Raw genomic sequence first — 19,708 nt, forward strand, 5'->3', positions numbered from 1 at the left:
TTGACTAAAGACTGAAACCTACTTAGGCGTTGCCTGGGGGAGCTGAACTGCATTAACAAATACTGCTAGTGAAACCAAGTCTGTATGTAAAGGGATAGTCTGTTATGTCGGAAAATAGCTTTTTTAGCTAGTGTTATTATATTTATTGAAACTGACTTTAAATTAAGATTATCTTATCTTTTATTTTATCTTATCTTATCTTATCTTATCTTATCAGCTTTTTCTTCAATATTCTAGCGAATTAATCACACAAATACAGATTTAACCCAAACACGAAGTAAAGAATTCTCAGCACGTCAGATATTTTCCAATAATTAGTATCATCTCAATACTTTTACACCAACTGTCACCACCATTCTGAAGTAAGACACGGAGTCAGTTTATTCCTATATTAATTAAGTGTCATAAAACAAGTTGTCGACAACAATGTTTCGACGCGTTCTACTTATGTGTACTTTTCGATTTCAGTAGTTTGTCATCAAATATCCTGAGCAAATACTTATGTTTTTATGTTCGTACATATGCATACCTCGAAAATTTATTAAACTATATTCAATTGGTGACAAATGCCGAGTCGGTTTGATATTTTCTTTTTTAACCAGCAGTACTTATTAATGCACAAAAGCCTACTACTCTCCCCTTGCATCTCCTCGTAACAACTTGGTTTCACTAGCAGTATTTGTTAATGCAGTTCAGCTCCCCCAGGCACCGCCTAAGTAGGTTTCAGTCTTTAGTATAAGGAAATGTTATCGATTTTTACATTTTGTTATACTGTAAATGTGTGACAACCTCTCATATATTAAGCAGAAGCAAAAATTCTTGATAAACGAACAGATGAGTATTACCCACAATCATTTCTGAAAATTATGGTCATAATAACACGATTCTTTGGTTTACTCAATTTAGTATTTAAAAAAGTATAAAGTACAAAAAATCCTTTTTTTGCGATGTTTATTTTTGTATTTCAGCATATAAACTATTCTATTAGTACGTTAAGGTGCTCACTTTAAAGCTCATATTCGTTGTATTCTTTTTATTTTTCAAAAACCTTAACAACACATGAATTGCTGTTAAAATATTTCCCTTACTGATATTATAGTTGTCGCAATTATAAGAAAATGCCTTGACACACTTGCAAGATCAACAACACAAAAACCGAATAGTGCATCAGCTGTGATATGGCAGTTTATTGAATTAAGTATTTCTCCGCAGATTTCAAATCTTATTATTTTTTCTTATACGCCTCTTTATAATATTGACATTTTGATTTCGTTCAGCCGCTTGTAAGTGACCTGTATGTATCAACAACTGTGTGCTAAAAATTAATTTGTGATTTTGAAGGACTGAGCCAAAAATATCGAGTAATTTCTGATAATATTGTAATCAATGTTGACCGCTCTTTGTTTGGTGCTATAGTACATTTTTTTTGCAACATGAGAAGGCGTTTTTCAGTGTGATCTCATTTTGAGAGGTCATGAGAATGATTGCTGGCGGCTCTATTTTTTGCGTATCAGTTTCAAGTTAATGAAATCCAGTCCCATTTAAAGTCATTAGAATCAGACTACAAAAATTGATATGCGCATGTTCCGCTTCAAAATACGATTTTACTTAAACGGAGGTGAACAAATCGGTAAAAGGAAAAATCGAAAAATATCATTTACGTTATATTATTCACTACACTACGAACAGTGGTTCATTCCGGTTGTAATAATTTAATATGTATAAATTGATTATTGTTTTTTGAATTGCGTTTTATTTTTTCATGTTTCGAAAAACGTGACACTATAGTTACAATATCACGAAGCCCTATTATATGACCAAGTGAATCGTGTAAAGACCTCTGGCATGCTTCTTTATAAAGAACCGAAGATGTTTTTTAAAAGAGATTAAATAATATTGCACAGATACTTAATATGCTCATTGTGTTCAGCAATACTGGAGAAAAACTATAGGATAAATAGATAAACTCAAAAGGCAGTTCACGACTAAGAAATAATGCTTCAAAATAATAAGATAAATTATCATTTTATAATTATTGTAAATGTTCGTAAAGATCATATAGTTTTAAATATAACATTCCTTAAATCTTGGACAAAAATTTTTAAGAGAGGATACAGTTGTCTCTTCTGTCCGCAAGAGACTGAAATGAAAAATACCTATTTCTGCAAAGCTTTATATTACACTTAGTTTCCGAATCAAGGACTGTATTTTCTTTATTTCTGATATCGGACTACTTTCGTTAGCGCAATGTGTAAATAAATATTTCACTTTGCTTTACGCGTATAATTGTCATTTGAACATAGAATTCATTTTATTTCTTAAATTCTGTTTGTGCTTAATAATCAAACAAATGAAATGTGAGACTTTAGATCACGGTTTTCATCTGAAGACATAATGATATCTTATCAAATGTAAGGACACACGAGATATGTTGGGCATGCTATTGTCTCTCTTGAACTAACTCAAAGAAAATCAATTCTGCAAATTAATTTCATTAATTGCTTTTGTTGTCATTACTCTCGAGAAAATCACCCTTCTTCAGCGTTTATACTGAAGTTACTCGGAAGTGGCATTTATTTCTACCAGATTTTATGACCATTGGTGGCAAGTATTCGTTTAGACATGTCTGCTTCTGGTGCGAAAGTTGTTACATTTTTCCTTGATTCTGACGAATCCGCTCAAATAAGCAGAATCCACAAAATAGACACCTTTGAGTTAATTATCTACAAGGTGTTATAGCAATTTTGCTTATGTTTATCATAAACCAGGTTTGTTCTAAGTATGATCAAGTGTCTACCATTGTCAATTATTAAGAGGTTTCAGTAACATGCGTTTTATCTTCATTATTTGATAGTCATTTATTTTTGTGTTTCTTTATGAAGCTAAATTTAATTATATTATGTTTCAAAATAAATTAATTGCACGAATTCAATAGCATTATTTTGATATGGCAATTTGAAACATTAACTCTATAAAAGATTTTTTAAAAACAATACAGACATTATGATGTTATCATTTGCAATCATTTAAAAAAAGTTTTGTTGTGTATTTGCAGTGAACATTCTAGAAAAAATGTACGCAACAAAGACGTAATAATGAAATTCAATGCTCTAAATGTTTTGATTGTTTTCTACCAAGCTAATCCAGAAGAAAACAATAAAGCACTGCCAGTCACTGACAAGGAATGAATGTTTAATAAGTATATCAGCTTTCAACCTTAACGGAACAATTGATTCTCTATATATAATAGATGAGTGCTAAGAACACTTTCGTCGGTTTAGGCACCTAGCGATTTCTGCGTTGATAGCATCAACAATAGCTTAATGACCATTTCTTTCAATTCCATTTTTGTTCTCCAATTTCTTAAGTGCAAATTGAATTCATTTCTAAATCTGTTGTCCCACATTCTAGGATTTTTATTTCTAGCATGTAACATCGATGAATGTTGCCATGCAAACACTTTCCCAATGGTGTTTCACGTTAAGCCTAATTAAAATAACTTTGAATGAAGTTTAATATAATTATTATTGTTAATTATCTTGCTAATTTAATCTAATGTTATTTAATGTTTTGTTAGTATTGACAAAATACCATTTGAGCAATTTAGTTTTTGTTTTTTGTAGAGATTAAAACATATTCAAAAGCAAGGATAATGTGCATTCACTCGGCAGAACTATATATAAATGGTAACTAATTCAATGTAAAGTTATTGTATGAAATATTCAACATGTAAACTATTATACTTCAGAAATAATGTGACAAGAATACAAAAATAATGTGACAAGAATAAGATATGATATCTTACCAATTTGAAGAAAATTAAAATCAAAGTTCAATCATTAAAGTAAAAGAGTATTTGTTCGGTCGGGTATGTGTTATTGTATACAGTTAATAGGTAATATTTATTTGTATGTTTACACAAATAAAGTTACTGAATTTAAATAAAATTTATTATCTTATCCTATTACAAAGACATTGTAAAATGTAATTATTAATAAATACAAAATTAATTTGACCTTAAAAGAGTACTTGGAAATGAAACGCTTAGAATATGTTATTAATTGCGTTGATATATTTTTGTTTCGTCTTGTTGTTTTCTTTTTTATACAAGAAATTAGACTTTAGTTCTGGTCCCGTTGTTTACCTTTTGTTGCTCATTCATTTTCACAAAGCAATACCTTGCAAAATGAAAAAAAAAGTTCGCCATGTCTAATAAATCGTAAAGCATGATAATAAATCTTGTAGCGTTTAAGGTGCGTTCAATACAAAGTTAAAATGGAAAACAAACGCAGGCAACATATGGTAAAATCAAATGATCATAATGAGATCTGGTGAATAATACGCCATAAAGTGGTTTCTCTTAGAAAAGATATTCAACAGGTCTAATCTTGTATTTTAAAAGCCACTTCTCGATGTTTGATCTATGAAAGATTTCTTGCAGCGAAGTCTAGACTTCAGAACAATACCACTGCCATAAAACTAGCAATAAAACCTTTGGAAAAAGACCATATTTGTTGACAGTCTGACCTATATTATACATACCAGCACCAGAGGTTTCTTTATATACTTAAATAAAATTGTTGATAACAAATAAAACGATATTGCCTTCGTAAGTGAAAATGTCAATAACTTGTATCCACTTTCATGTCAACATAATACAATAATACATGTGAAAACACTTTCACCTATTCAATATTTATAAAACAAATATCTCCGGAAAAAAACTGCCGAGAAAACAAACACTATTTCATTGATTTGTTTCCTCCATTTTATTTGTTATTAAATTGTTAAGCAAACATAGTTTTAATTTGTTTTTAAAAAATCATGTATATAAAACTTACCGTCGCTATCGTAATGGTTCCATACTTCCATAAATTGACTTGCAGATATTTGTTTGAACTCCCTAGTCTCCTTATCTCGAAATTGGCGCAAGAAATTATTCTTGCTTTCCTTTTTCTCCAACATAGGTACTCGCTTTTCCGCCATTTCAATAGAAATTATCCTCAGCTTGATGTCATTCAAGTATACACAGTGTCACTTTTCTTATTGTCAACTAACTCCTATCGTCTGCTACAGACAGATTGTTGTTACTGCGCATGAGCGGGGATCGGCGCGTGCAATCAATACTAACTTTCAGCAACAGGTGTCAAATACAGATCTCTGTTAAGTCTTAGGTAACTTCACAGTTTAAGCATACAATTGCAGTAATGTTTGCAGAAATTAATTAAAAACAATCAATACCTTTTAATCAAAAGAAAATACCGCTGCTTACAATTATTTGTAAATATGTTCTCATATTTTAAAGTTAAGATAATATTAAAACCAGGTTATATGGAGCCATTCAATATGTCGTGCGATTGAAATATAAAATACGGCTTTACTTTCTGTTTCTGAAAAAGAATGTGGAAACACCTTTTATAGAAATTTACAAATATGTTTGATGTTTCTTCTTCAAGTCAAAAAATGTTTCGAAAATTCTTTTTTTTTACTTTTTCTATTGCAAAAGAAAAGGAACACGTTCAACAGAAACAATGTTATTTATTTGTTCGACAATATTGTGTCCAGTTATAGTCTGAAATGGCTTTTGTGTATTGTATAATTTAGATAAAACGTTAAATGAATGAATGAATGAATGAATGAATGATTACCGAAAATGGATTTTCTTTGCATATTATCAATGAATAGTATCGGAAGTATGCCTAACGGTACCGTTGGCATTTTCTATTGTAATTTTTACTGTAGGTTAAATTCATCTTCGAGATATTTATACCCAATGAACAGCCATAAATGATTCACATCGTAGATTTAACAACTGAAAAAAGTGGCTAGAAGGTTGTAAAGTTTTGCTGTTTAGCATAATGTTTGTAATACTATATAAAACAAATATGTGACAAAAACTCATAAATAACTTATCATAAATCTTATAAGGAATCGATATATTCGTTTTTAGATATGTTTAGAATATTCAGCCTATTGTTTGGATTGTTGAAATATGAATGTAATTATTCATTAACGTACTTTCATACCTGTTCAAATGATACGATCTGAATAAATCGATCGTATTTGAATTATTTGGAATTTGGCAACAAATATATGCATCGTCCTTTGGCAAACAGTAGTTGAGTATTGAGTAAATGTAAATCTTAGTATAATTCATACAGGCTGCAGACTTGTTTTAAGGTAAGATCGGTAACTTATAAATTAAAGTTCAAGGAGCAAATGAAGCAAGCAAAGCCTGGATAAAAGCTTCAAAACTGGTTATCTAACCGTACATGGTCACATGTTTACGCAGAGAAGCATGTATCGGCTTAAAAGCAAAGATATAATTTACTGTATAACAAGGAACCATAATTGACATGACACAATATTTCCTCTGGTAAACATTATTCAACCCCTACAGCTGGCCATATACTGCATGTACCAATTAAAGAACACGGTTTTTTAAAAAATGGAAGAGTTTTACGATAGAAAGACGTCTAACGAGTCTTTTACATACACGCTCCTTTTTAGTTCTGGATCTGAAGCAAGCAAAGCCTGGGATACACAAGCTGTCAAAACTGGGTTATCTCTAACGTAACATGGGTACACATGTTTTATCTGCAGAGAAAGGCATGTAATTGACTTAAGAAGCGAAAAGATAAAAAACGTTACTGTATAACCAAGAGAACCTCATATTGGAACAAAAAAATGTACACATTTTTGTTTTTCAGATCTGGTAGACAATTTGTTCAAACGCCACGTACAGCTGGCCATATAATCACTGACCAATTCTACAAGAACACGTACGGTTTTAATAAAAATGAAAGAGTTTTACGATAAGAAAGAACGTCTAACGAGTCTATCTTACACACTACAACGCATCCTTTTTAGTTCTGGATTCTGAAAAGTAGGTAGTTAGTCACCATCTGTTTCATTCTCTTGACCTGAATCTTTTTGTTGCAGGTACTTAAGATAATATTTTCTGGAAAGGAATGTAAGTCAAGAACTTCTTAAAAGGCAAGAGGTCACGTGACTCTACAATATCAATGTAGAGGCTATAATGTCGAACACATTTGCTTACGTATTTATTCAGTAAGTAAGAGACAATTGTATCCTAATGAGAAATTTGCACATCTGGGATTTATTTATCTCAACAAAACCGATTTTTTTCTGATAGAATATAAGCAATAGAGTTGAAATAGGTAAGTGTTTGCAAGGAATAGATATTAACATTATCATTCCAAAAGGAAATCTGTTGCAACATGGGTTCTTATAGAATGAACATTGAACATAATTGCGGAAATTGTATAACGCGTTGAAAAAATTTCAACAGTCTAGGGTCTCTTTGCAGTGCAGTTAATCATCCTCCAGAGTATTCACAAATGGTACTTTGTTTTCATCTGCTTTTTAAAAAGATTATTTAAATATGTCTTGTAAACTGTGGAATATTTCATAGTGTTGTATATAAACGTATTGTTTGGGAAATCAAAAGCAGGTGACGACTGAATATTGTAAGATCTATGTGTTATTGTATTCATTTTTTTTGCACAATCTTTGTTTATAAATAATAAAGTTCAATTCTGTCTTTTTCTGACAGGAAAGGAGTTTGTGAATATTACACGCACAGGTGCACACGCACACGAACATTCATCAAACCAAAAAAAGATGGCCCAACATATTATTAGTGCTCGTTTCATTTAAGGCTAAAACAATATTTATCACATACCCGTCAAAATAGTATTGAACCACAGTTTGTAGAGACGCGCTAAATGTTAAATATATTATAAATGTGTCAATTCAATATGATTCTTTTTGAATCTAACTTTATTAAACACGTTCAATAAATTAAGTATTGAAGCTACACTCATTCAATATCAACTTTTTGTTTGAACAGAAAAAGAACAGAGAGAAAAATATTTCCATTTGATCATTACACGATAAAACATATCATATCATATCATATCATATCATATTGAAACCAGCTTAATGAGGTTATGCCAGCTTAATAATGTTAAATGCTAAATGTTCAGAAATGCAAAACCATGACAGAATAAGTTTCTGATTTCAGAATAAAAAAAGAACAAGAAATAAAAAAGATATCGTGGAAACTTGCATAGTCATTCAACTATCTGTTTGTAAGGAATGGACTTATTCTATATAAAGAACAAAGGCAAAAAGGAGGATCGGTGTTAACTTTTAATAAATCTAGTTTGCAAGTTAATGAGTTTCTTCAGTGTTATCTCTGTCAAAATTAGCAGTTTCATAAAAGATTATAAGGAACATTCCATTTAAAGACCAACATATGCTCGTCATTCTAATATAAAGGATTATTAACAAATGCGTCATATCTAAAACACACACCTACTTAGTCAATAATTGAATATAAATGGCTCTCAATCGCTGTAGGTTCGATCAGCGCCAGCGTCTTCGGATTCATATTACGTGACAAAGCTTTCTAAAAGACGCCGTGATATTCTTTCAAAAGATAAAATTATTTTATCGTAATCTAATTCTAAAGAATTGTATGAGCGCAAACGGCTGCTATGACATTATACTGTAAACAGCATTTAAAATATTTCCTGGAATATGTTAACCTTAAAAAAATTAAGATCACTCGTGACCATGACGACCTGGCTTCCGCTTTTGAAGGCGACGTTTGTGTTTCGTCAATATATACATTAAGCACAATAATACTTTCTTCGTAACGGTATATCTAAGACATTTGCCAAGCTATTGGTTTCTTACGTTTCTGCAAAGCATGATTCGCGAATTCGGCGTTACCCAGTGAAAATGGTCTCCGTCACATTTAAATTAAATTTTAGTGTTATAATTATGACCTGCGTACTTTGGCGAATACATCGAATATCTAAATCCACAATGTTATATGTTTTAATGATATCAACAAATAAAAAATGTCGCATTCAGTACGATAGAAAGGTCGTCATTCTCACCAATGATCTTGAAAGATAAACGCGTTCATTAAAATATTTGTATGATGTTTAAAACATAATGTCTCAGAAACCGTATGCGCTAATTCATTTCTTTTCAATTTGATTTACATTTTAAAAAAATTGGTTCATTTACTTTCACTCGTGCTCGTGTCGATCATATACATCTTTTTGCACAGTTCTGTGTTACTTTATCACAATTCCTGCGTTATTTGTATATGTCTGCCTTACCAGATACATAACAGTGTTTAATGCTTTAGTATGTTACCATGCTAAAATGTTTAATATGATTTTACTTGTTTACTTATTAATAAAGGTATTACTTGTAAACAGTTTGTAACAATAGCTTGGCGTTTTTATCTATTTTTTTTATCAAACGTAATTCAGTCTTAGTTTATACGGTTGCTTAGCTTATATAACGCTTCACTTTTCTCCAAGAAATATGCATGGTGAGTCGTAACATTTCCCGATAAATGATTTATACCCCTTAAACCATAATGCGGCACAGTTAATGATATTTACAATCAATTATTTCTAATACGTTTAGATAATTTAATGTCTCTTATTACTTTCAGTTGAGTCTATTCTAAACACTTCAATGATATGTCTCTTAATGCTTGGCTGAACATTTGATGACTCAGCAGTTTCATAAATCAGCATCTATTTCCATCTCGAATAAAGTCTAACTCATGTCTCATTTTTAGTAGCATTATAATTGTATGTCAATTTTCCTTATGTGATATTGCATACATGTTGTACTAGATCTTCTTTTAAGTTTGAATATAAATGTAAGTTTTCATCTCAAAAACCTTATAATTACGAGAATTTATTATTAATGGCAAGTATATTCTGTTATGTTATGACATGTAATTAATCACATGCCAGGAGTGTTGGTGTGTGTTTATTACAGTTTGATTTGACTAAAGGTTTTAACTTTTTCCGGCATTAACAGCTTCTAAGCGATTTCTCTTCCGTTCTTTTTTTCTACTGTTTTGATATTCATTATGCCTACAATTTACATTACATAATCGATGTAATTTATTTTCATTATCATATAAAGGCAAACATCTTTTTGAAGATATTTTCTTTTCTTTTACGTCATTCACCCTCAATCACTTGTTCAGAAACTTGTCGAATAACTTACAAGAACGACCTTCGTCTTTGTCTTGAAGTTACATTTCCCGTTACATGATTTAAATGTCATAAACCATAGTGTGGCACTTCAAACAGTCGATGTTATTTACAATCAAGCCTTATACATTTTACATGATTTAATGTCTTTTATCATTTTTCATTTGATACTATTCTGAATACATCAAAGAGATGTCTCTTAATGCTTAGCTGAACATCAAATGATTCAGTGTTTTTCATAAATCAGCATCCATCAAGTCTAGACTAGATCTTTTTATATTTATTTACTTTTCTTTATTGTCAATTTTCATGATGTGATAAATAAAATTATATGAATTTATTTTTAAGTCAAATATATTTCGACATTTTTACATGAAATTTACCACATGTGAGAAAGGTTTCTGTGTATTAAGTAATAGAAAGAGCACCGAAACACGAGGCTATCTGATTTGTACGAGGGGGCGTAGCCCCCGAGTATTAATCAGATTGCCAAGTGTTTTGGTGTTCTTTCTCTTTTGTATCATAGTCAAACATAAAAGCACGTTCCCTGTTGTCACAATATGAAACCCCGGCAAAAATGAACCTATGAACGAACATCTGAATATGACATTTCTGTCGCTTTCCCTTTCTCTGCCGTCACAATGTGTAAACCCCGGCAAAAATGAGCCAATCAATGGGCATGCTCTGGAGTGCGGGTAACTAATACCCGCACTCCAGTTACCGCACTGTGCATGTATATGTATTCGATTTAACCCTGACACATTTTCAACAGAAAGGTCTCCAAACTATGATACAATTACAGATAGATATTCTTCTACGTTATCCTTTTGGCATTAGTTGTTTCTATGCGATATACTTTTATTTTTGTTTTTGTTTTTACTTTTGTGATTGTCATTATACCAGAATATATTAAATAATAAATAAAGCTCAGTATATAAATTACTTATTATATTGATTTATCACATAAACCGCGGCGCAGGAGTGTAATAAAGCCATTTAATAAAAACGATATTACACTAGACAATATTACACTAGTGTAATAACACTTTGACGTCACGTCATTTGCAGTATAAACATAACGTTAAAGCGCGCTAATATTAGCGTTACACTATAGGCTCGTCAAAGAAAAATGACTTTTGTTAACAGTTTACCGTTCTTATTTTATATATGTGATAAATAGAATATTATATTCGTGTAGATTTAATACTAAATTTATTGAACTCGTTCAATAAAACAATATTATGCTCGCCAGAGGCTCGCATAATATGATTTTATTCAACTCGTTCAATAAATTTAGTATTAAACCTACACTCATTCAATATCCTCTATGTATTTTAACAGCTCACAATACTATCTAAATCTTTCCAATTCTTTCTGTCAAAAGCATATTGTGGCGCATATTCAACAAATGAATGGTAACATTTGATTTTATACATAAGTTGCTGTTTAAATTCCTTTTGGGCAACATCAATAATTTCTTAGAACCACCAAGATACCCATTAGTATTATTTTCATAGCAACACAGTTGAAAAAACGCACATATGTTATTCTGTATTTACACATTTCACATTACCAGTAATGTGCTATGTTAAAATGGTTGCTTATAGTGCATTTAGACGTACTCGTATATTTTGAAAAATTCCCACGTCTTCAGACCGCGTACGTTTAAAGACACACTGTCAAACCTTCCTCTATTTGATGTGCATACATTGTTGTTGTGTTTAAATTTTGAATCTGTCTGTAAACATGTATGTTTACCTTGTATGATACATCATGTATAACATCGTTTTTTTCATGTACATTGTACATGTAAGTAAACCTCAAACATTACCAATAAGTTACACGTAAAAATTATACCACATACAAACTTTGATTGAATGCATCATTATATGCAAATGATATAAAGAAAATATTGAGAATATCCAAATGTTTTTATTAATTAAGAAAAGGGTTGTGTCATCATTAAATGTTTGTTTTCAAATACATTTTTATGCCATTATTTCTTTTGATAAAAGATGTTTTATTTGCTTACAGTTTTCTTAAGCGTCTGATCACAAATAAGACTTGCCAAACTAAAAATGTGATTATGAATCAAAGAGCTAGAATTTGAATCTCAAAATGACCTATATTTCATTTCAGAGAATTTTTTAGGAAAATTTAATATGGAGTTTTAGTTTTTTATTGCGCTTCATAAATAATATATTCCACGAACAAAGAAATTATATTTTATCTTGTTTCCTAATGCTTAGAAACACTTAAACTTGCAATATATCTTATTTTCTTAACTTTTAAGATAAAGAAACATTTTCCCTATACATAAAACATATTAATTATTTAAAACCAAGAGTAGAATTATGTATAATTTTAGTTTTGTAAAACTGCCAACAGTTTTATATAGTTTATGATATTAAATTAGTTGTTCACGATCAATTGAGTTATGCCTACTTTGCACATGTTGGACGGACCTGATAAGTGTCCCGCTTTTATGTATATTATCCCCGAAAAAAGGTTTCGTTATGGAAGACATTTTCCGATGTAAATCAAGTTTGTTTTTTTTTTATTAAATTCTATTAAACAGTGTCTGTCAGACAAACGTAGATTAATTTTGAGAGACTTTTGACATAAACTTATCTAGTGTTTCCCTATCCATTTAAAATTTGTCAACGTAAAAACTGTAAAAATCGAGAGAAAAAACATGGTCAAGTTTCTTTTGTGTGTCTTCTACTTCTTGTAAAATGTCAATACATAAATATACCACAGATTATCATTTGTTGTATTTCAATAAAATATATGTACATTTTGTACTCTGACAGTTATTTTATGGTGCTAAAATTGGAAAAGAATATGTAACTGAGCACACATAGATCTTTTATAACAAAGGTTAATAAGGTTCAAAACGGCATAAGAGTATAAGATTTTGTTATAATGTGATCGAATATTCAAAGCATGGAGCTAAAAGACAAATATTTTATAATTGATGAATGTTATAAATCTCCTATTGTTGTATATATTGTCCCTTACAATTTATCTTTGTAATTCCAATACATATAAATTTTCCGCCATTAACGATACGTATGTTAACACTCAACTGGCGTTGTTTATATTGTAGATAATTATACATAATGGCAGTAAAAGGAAGAAAATTGACTTTGTTAAATCAATTACTCACATAAAACTTGCGTGGTAAGTTGACACACGTAATTGCCGCAATAGTCATTTGAACCTCTCGTCAAAATGATATGCTACATTTTATAACAGAAGAAATAAGAGAATAATTGTATAAAACACTTTGTCTTCAAATCTTATCCTATTTTGTAAGAATATTTGAAATGGGTATAATGTAAATTGTGCATGTAATATATTCTCGGAAATAAATATGTTTAAATTTACAGAAATACTTAAATATTGGACAATGGCAAGAATCTAATTATCAGGTATTTTACATATTCTCTATAACAACAATTTTTATTTTAAATATTTTGTTTATGTTCTCATGGGAATTGGTCCATTATCAAAAAATGTCTGTGTAATACCATACATTTCTACGTTGAAAGTATTTCGTAACATACATGACAATAAAGCACTAAAAATTATATATGGATGTCTTGTAAGTGTGCGATACATGGTCGGATTTTAAAAATCTTCAAGATAATAAATTATTCTTCTAGAATAAAATGGTACTAAATCACTTAGAATATAATCAACATTTTTTCATGAAAATATTTTCATAAGAGTATCCAAATATTACATTTTACAATTTGAATTACCTATGGACAATGTCCCCAATTTAGACTTATCAATTTTAAAAATTAAAATCTACAAGGTGGGCTTATTTAATATGATTATTTACATAATAGTTATACACAAAAGAGGTTTCAAGAACCCTCCCTTAATCATGTTAATGAATACAAGAAAACGTGTGTTAAGTATGGGAAACAATCATTGAACACCGAGTACAATGTGAAATATTACTTTATTTGTACCGGAACAACATACATTTTTGTAAAGGATAGTAAGAACATCTGCAATACAATTCGGTCACACGCCGATTTAACAATATTGAGATTATGCGTATTTTTCTATCTAGTTCATGGATAAAATGTATCAGTTTCTTTAGAAAGCAAACTCGAAATTGAAGAATATTTTATATATTTATATGGATGATTTATTTACATATTTTAAAAGTGCTGAACCCTTTCCCGGTACCAATACAACACTGTCACATTTGGATTGTCCTTCTTTATTTATATTATATTAATACATAGATATCACAGGCTTGCTTCTGGAAACAAAACAAGCTTACTCCCAACGTTCCAATACTAAGCAACTACATATTTGTATATAATTATCAAAAATGTTATTTGGTTAACAAAATAAAGATCATTACAATGATTCGTATAATATGTGATTTGGGGCCATTTTATTGAATTGTTTCACGGGAATGTGTTGAAACTTGATGACACACTCTCATTCTCTGTCTTTTGATGTTGCAATAGTACTTTCGAGATGTACATTCTTTGTGGATGCTTGTTACATATGTAATTTCTTTTGTGTTAATGAACTCAAATGCAAGATATTTCCTGTGTGTTGCGTAGCATGTAAAATGCCATTTGAAAATACCAGTCATTAACTGCTATGTTACAATTTACACTATAATAAGCACCCATGCAACTCGAACAAATAACATAGTATTTACTTGCTTTGATTTTTGAAGTTAGAATTAAAATAAATATAATTTTGCAAGAAAAAAAAATATTTCGTTTACTTTGTCAAGGGAACTTTGTATCAGCTCATGCAGATACTTAATTGCATATCGTTTGTCCGAATAGTGCATATTTTGCCATGATGATTTTGTTAAAGTCCCTGGCACGTGGTACTGCTTTCGGCTTCTTGTTTAACAGGTAAGATAATATGTATCTCTGCACACAATAATTCAGACAGTGCTGCTGTGCGCCTCTTCATCATCTGCCTTGCCACCTTGCAAGGCAGAGCAACATAAGGACACAGGTCTTTTAGTTACATCAATTGTTTTTTTTTTCAAAAACTCCCCAATGATGAAATTTAAGACAAGTCTTGTGAGATAATAACTTCAAAAGGAGTAGTAAGATGGCAGACTTGTGCAGATATATCATATCTGATTAAGAAATAAAATGAAGTTTTATGAAAGTTATAACCTTTATTTACCAAATTGTCAGGTTTTTCTAAGAGACTTGCCTACATACTGAAGGGACAATGTCTGCTCTTCAATAATTCATTATGGAATTGAAGCACACTGCAAGACAGTTTGTGCTATCAAATGTTAAGTTTATATTTGCAGCACATAAGTCTAATGGCAGGGTTAGATACACATAACTTAAACATTTCAACTTGTTTGGTCTGTCATTGATTATCTGCGTAGAAAGGTAAGACATTCCATGTTTATCATGCCTTTGACTACCTTATAACGGTGACACAATGTCTGGAGGTAATACTCAACGGAGTGGCAAGTGGCTTAACGAGGATTCCAGATTAGAAGGATGACAATAAGGTTAAAGTATTTCAATGTGTTTCAGGTAAACCAGCATAGTAAATCTGTAACTTCTGACACACACTTCCCTTAAAGTGCTCAGCAATCAAGATGATAAATATGTGGCTACAACTGCTTACGTCTGGGGGAGAAGGTTCATCTAATAAACCATCTACTGTCAACTCAAGCAATTGTGAACAGAGGCAAATGCTTGTATTTACAAGTCAACCTGATCATGTCACGGAAACTGAGCTGTTGTAGTGTTTTAAAGTAGAGGCTTCTGATTTTTCATTTAGATCATGTGATGACCTTGACAGATTGTTTCAGAAGTTGTTTAAGTGTGCAATTGCTGAGTAGTTCTCTTCGTCAAGATCAAAAGCATCATACATCATTTAAGAAGCCATAAGACCATTTCTCAATAAATGAAAATGTAGATTATGTTCTTATGTTATGGACAGTAATGCAGACGAAAGGTGAGAGTGAGAGGTGACTTAAGGTGTTTGAAAGCTGTTCACTTTGGCTGTGCAACAGCTAACAGCTCTCCATTCGCAGAAAGGTCAACGAGAGTTTGAAGGCAGATGACATCGATTTGCTTTACTTTTAATCTTGCTGTCTACATACAGTGCACAATACTGTCAGAAAAGGTCTCAACTATTTTAGAAGAAACACAGAAAAGAGTTGAATTTTTGCATACATTAATTCTTCATCCCAAGATTTTAAAGACCTTCAAATGGAGTATTACATGGATGAGAGCCTGTTTTTAAGACATGTACCAAACAGATGGTTGATATTTTTGCCAGTTTTGCCTTGAGTGTTATTTGTACGAAGTTAAATACATGTACATGCTAGTTTTAATTGGACTTATGCTTTTTTACTGTACTAGATCATCTTACTTTATTGTGTTTGGATGATAAAGATGTAAACAATTATAGAAAGGAGATTTAAAATTTTGACTAAATAGAAGAGTTTAATTGGCTACAATTGACTGCTTTGAAGCATAATTACAAATAAAATTACAGGAAATTAAAACCATTTTCAATACACTAAAGGTAGAATTTCATTGTAAATCATGATCGCAGATTTGATATATGATTATTTATTCATATTAACATCATTATTGGTTATTGATTGATAAAAACCCCGAAAGACACAATTTGTAAATAAGATATGAAAAAGGTATTTTTCTATCCTTTGCGACGCGCCGAGGTTAGCTATGCTTAGTCGCGGTGGTGCTTGGGATACTCACTTGATATTGTAAATGGCAGCCATATTCGCACAGTTTATCCTAACGAAAAGATATGAAAAAATACTTGCAATTCAAAGTTTGTTTGCTACATAAAGATTATCGATTTTTTCTTTGCAAACTTTTTCTCTGCCTAACTGTAATGATATTGATGTTTTTTCACTGGTTTAAACCATCACGTTATCAATACATATGTAGGTGTGAACCTATTTCATTTTAATTAAAATTATGCCGTTAATAGACATATAACAATTTTATTTACAAATAAATTGATAAAACAACAATCCCAGAAGGATTTAAGACAATAATAATCATTGGAAAATAATTAATGCATATAAATCGTAAATTTGTGTATGACAACTCACCCCCTAAACAAAACATAATAGACTCAACCAAAACAAGCGTCTGCTTCTTTATCTAATTATGTAGTTGCATGACCATGATTAGCAAACCAAATTTAAGAGCTAAACCTATTGTAAAAATAATACTATGACCACATCAGATTCGTACAGAAAATAAAAATATTTCAGAAGCATATTTTCCGATATGTCATATTTCATGGATTGATAATTTTGTAATTGCTTTGTTTAAGCCTCGTGAATTAAAAAAGGTAGCCTACAATAATACCACTTAGTCATTATAACACAGAAAACCGAGTCATTTATTTCGTCACACGTGATCATGATGGATTGCACAATATATGTAACCAAATTATCTTGCATTATTTAGATATTTTGCACCGTGGAATATGTCTTTTTGGGAATATTACCGATACGACTTCAATTTACTTTTTTGTCTGTCGAGTATTCTTTAAATAAAAAACGAAACCTTGCTTACACCACCCGCCCATAAAAATGAAAATAACAATTAAAAATGAATACATTAATAAATAAATAAATAAATTAAATAAATAAATAAATAAATAAATAAATAAATGAATGAATGAATGAATGAATGAATGAATGAATGAATGAATGAATGAATGAAATAAACAGTGACAAAAGTTCAATATTTAAATCAAACACGAACAACTGTTATAATTTCTTATAAAACTTTATTGTGTGTGCTTGTGCTACTCCCCCCCCCGTGTTATAAACACAGTTGGCAAAAGAACAAGAACATGATTTTGTGCGAAAAATGGACAAAAAAAAGGTTTCTCAGATCTATATTTATTCTATTTCAAGGATGTCAAGGTCAAAGAAAACTTGATATTATATTTCATTCCTCTTATCACATAAAACATATTATGAAATCAATATATATTCATAATAAACTCTTAAAACTACATTCAAAAAGAATATTTTTTACAGACGATCTTTTGTCTATTGACGTAATATCAGACGTCATAAGCCCAAGTTCCTTTCATAACAACATGGGCGGATTTTACTATTGAGTATTAAATATAAGTTACAAGCGTTGTCAGCATTGCCATTTTATATATTATACAATGATATTCATCAAAATTATATAATAGTTTACTACTATATTTGATGTATTCACAAAAACAGACATAAAATATCGAGACAGTTTTATTTCAATATCATTACATGTTTGAAAACTCATGTACTTTATAGAATAACTTCATTCATGTTTTCAATCAAATCTTCAGATTTAAAATTAAATTTTAATTTACACAAATACTAGTATTCCCCTTAGGTTATAATATAGAGCCTTTGCGTTTTAATTCCCATATTAAAAGTACATAAGGTCGCATGCAACTGAAAAAATAAGAAGAAAGCAAAACTGAAAAAATAAGAAGAAAGTTAGTAATTATTTTTTGATCTACGTGACACAGCATTTATTACAGCTGGTAATATAACGACTTTTTCCCTTTGGGAACAGTGTAACACTTAGAAGATAATTTTATAATGATATATGAGAGGTTTGATATGAGAATAAAATTGAAATACGATCAACTTTTGCTTGGAAAGAACAAAATCTTAATCAATAGATACAACAATTCAATGAAATAATTGTTTAAGCTAAATTAAAACATGAACTACTTTTAGTGTGTTTTAAAAAAGAACTTTGTACTAAGACATTTACTTCTAAATAAATTTCAGTTGCATCACTAGAGTCATTAGATATATATAACTTGATATTCACATTGCGTGATATCTGGCACCGTATATGAGAACAATTGTTTATTAATAAGCTAAACAAGAACTACTTGCAGTGTTTAACGTTTTTTTTAATGAAAATTGTAAAAGTACATTTATTCACTTGTGTCACGAAATTCATTGAATACATGTATATGCGAACAGCTTTTCGCGTTGCTTAAGTCGTATTATCTAGAACTGAATAATAAAGGCATAGTTGTAAAAATTACAATGTTAATACTATAAAATAGTGTATTGAAATATGATGAAATTATAATTTTGTAAATGTAAAGAGTCAGAAGACCCATGTGACGTTCCGTATTTCTATGGAAAATATCGGCGATTGGAATATTTTGGCTTGATTTGAAGAAAGACGTTCCGTTTTTCTATACAAAATATCGGCGATTGGAATATTTTGGCCTGATTTGAAGAAAGACGTTCCGTATATTCTATACAAAATATCGGCGATTAGAATATTTTGACCCGATTCGAAGACAATTATTTTCTCTTTTTCTGTAGTAGTCTGCACAAAAAAATGTTTGTTTATTTAATCATGTTTTATATATTACATATTAAGCTGAACTGTTTCTGTCTTTTTACCTACTCTGGGATTGGCTTGCGAGTTTATATTATAATTTCACTTTTGATTAGAAAAGATATGTTTTATTCTTAACTGTTTTACGTAATACTTAAACTATTTACCAGACGTATTTGTTACAAGAAACAAGGTCATATTTCCGACTTGAGTTTTTTGTTATAACGAATAATCTGATTGTCGAGGAAAATATGTTTTTTTTTCAAA

The 19,708-nt window shown here is 30.4% G+C and overlaps 1 protein-coding gene across 4 annotated transcripts in view; it reads right to left on the minus strand.

The window, feature by feature from the left end:
* LOC132756422 (calbindin-32-like) overlaps window positions 1-5,098 on the minus strand; it is a 28,779-nt gene extending 23,681 nt beyond the window's left edge. For 3 of the 4 annotated variants that reach the window (XM_060747494.1, XM_060747495.1, XM_060747493.1), the window contains exon 1: window positions 4,842-5,098. In XM_060747494.1, coding sequence (XP_060603477.1) covers window positions 4,842-4,986 — 145 coding nt within the window. In that variant the 5' untranslated portion in view covers window positions 4,987-5,098. The remainder of the gene's footprint in view (window positions 1-4,841) is intronic. The other variant, XM_060747496.1, reaches the window with a different exon arrangement.
* Window positions 5,099-19,708: the final 14,610 nt, after the last annotated feature.

This window comes from Ruditapes philippinarum, unplaced genomic scaffold, assembly GCF_026571515.1.
Source record: "Ruditapes philippinarum isolate M1 unplaced genomic scaffold, ASM2657151v2 ctg5326_1_1_1_1, whole genome shotgun sequence".
Lineage (NCBI taxonomy): Eukaryota > Metazoa > Mollusca > Bivalvia > Venerida > Veneridae > Ruditapes > Ruditapes philippinarum.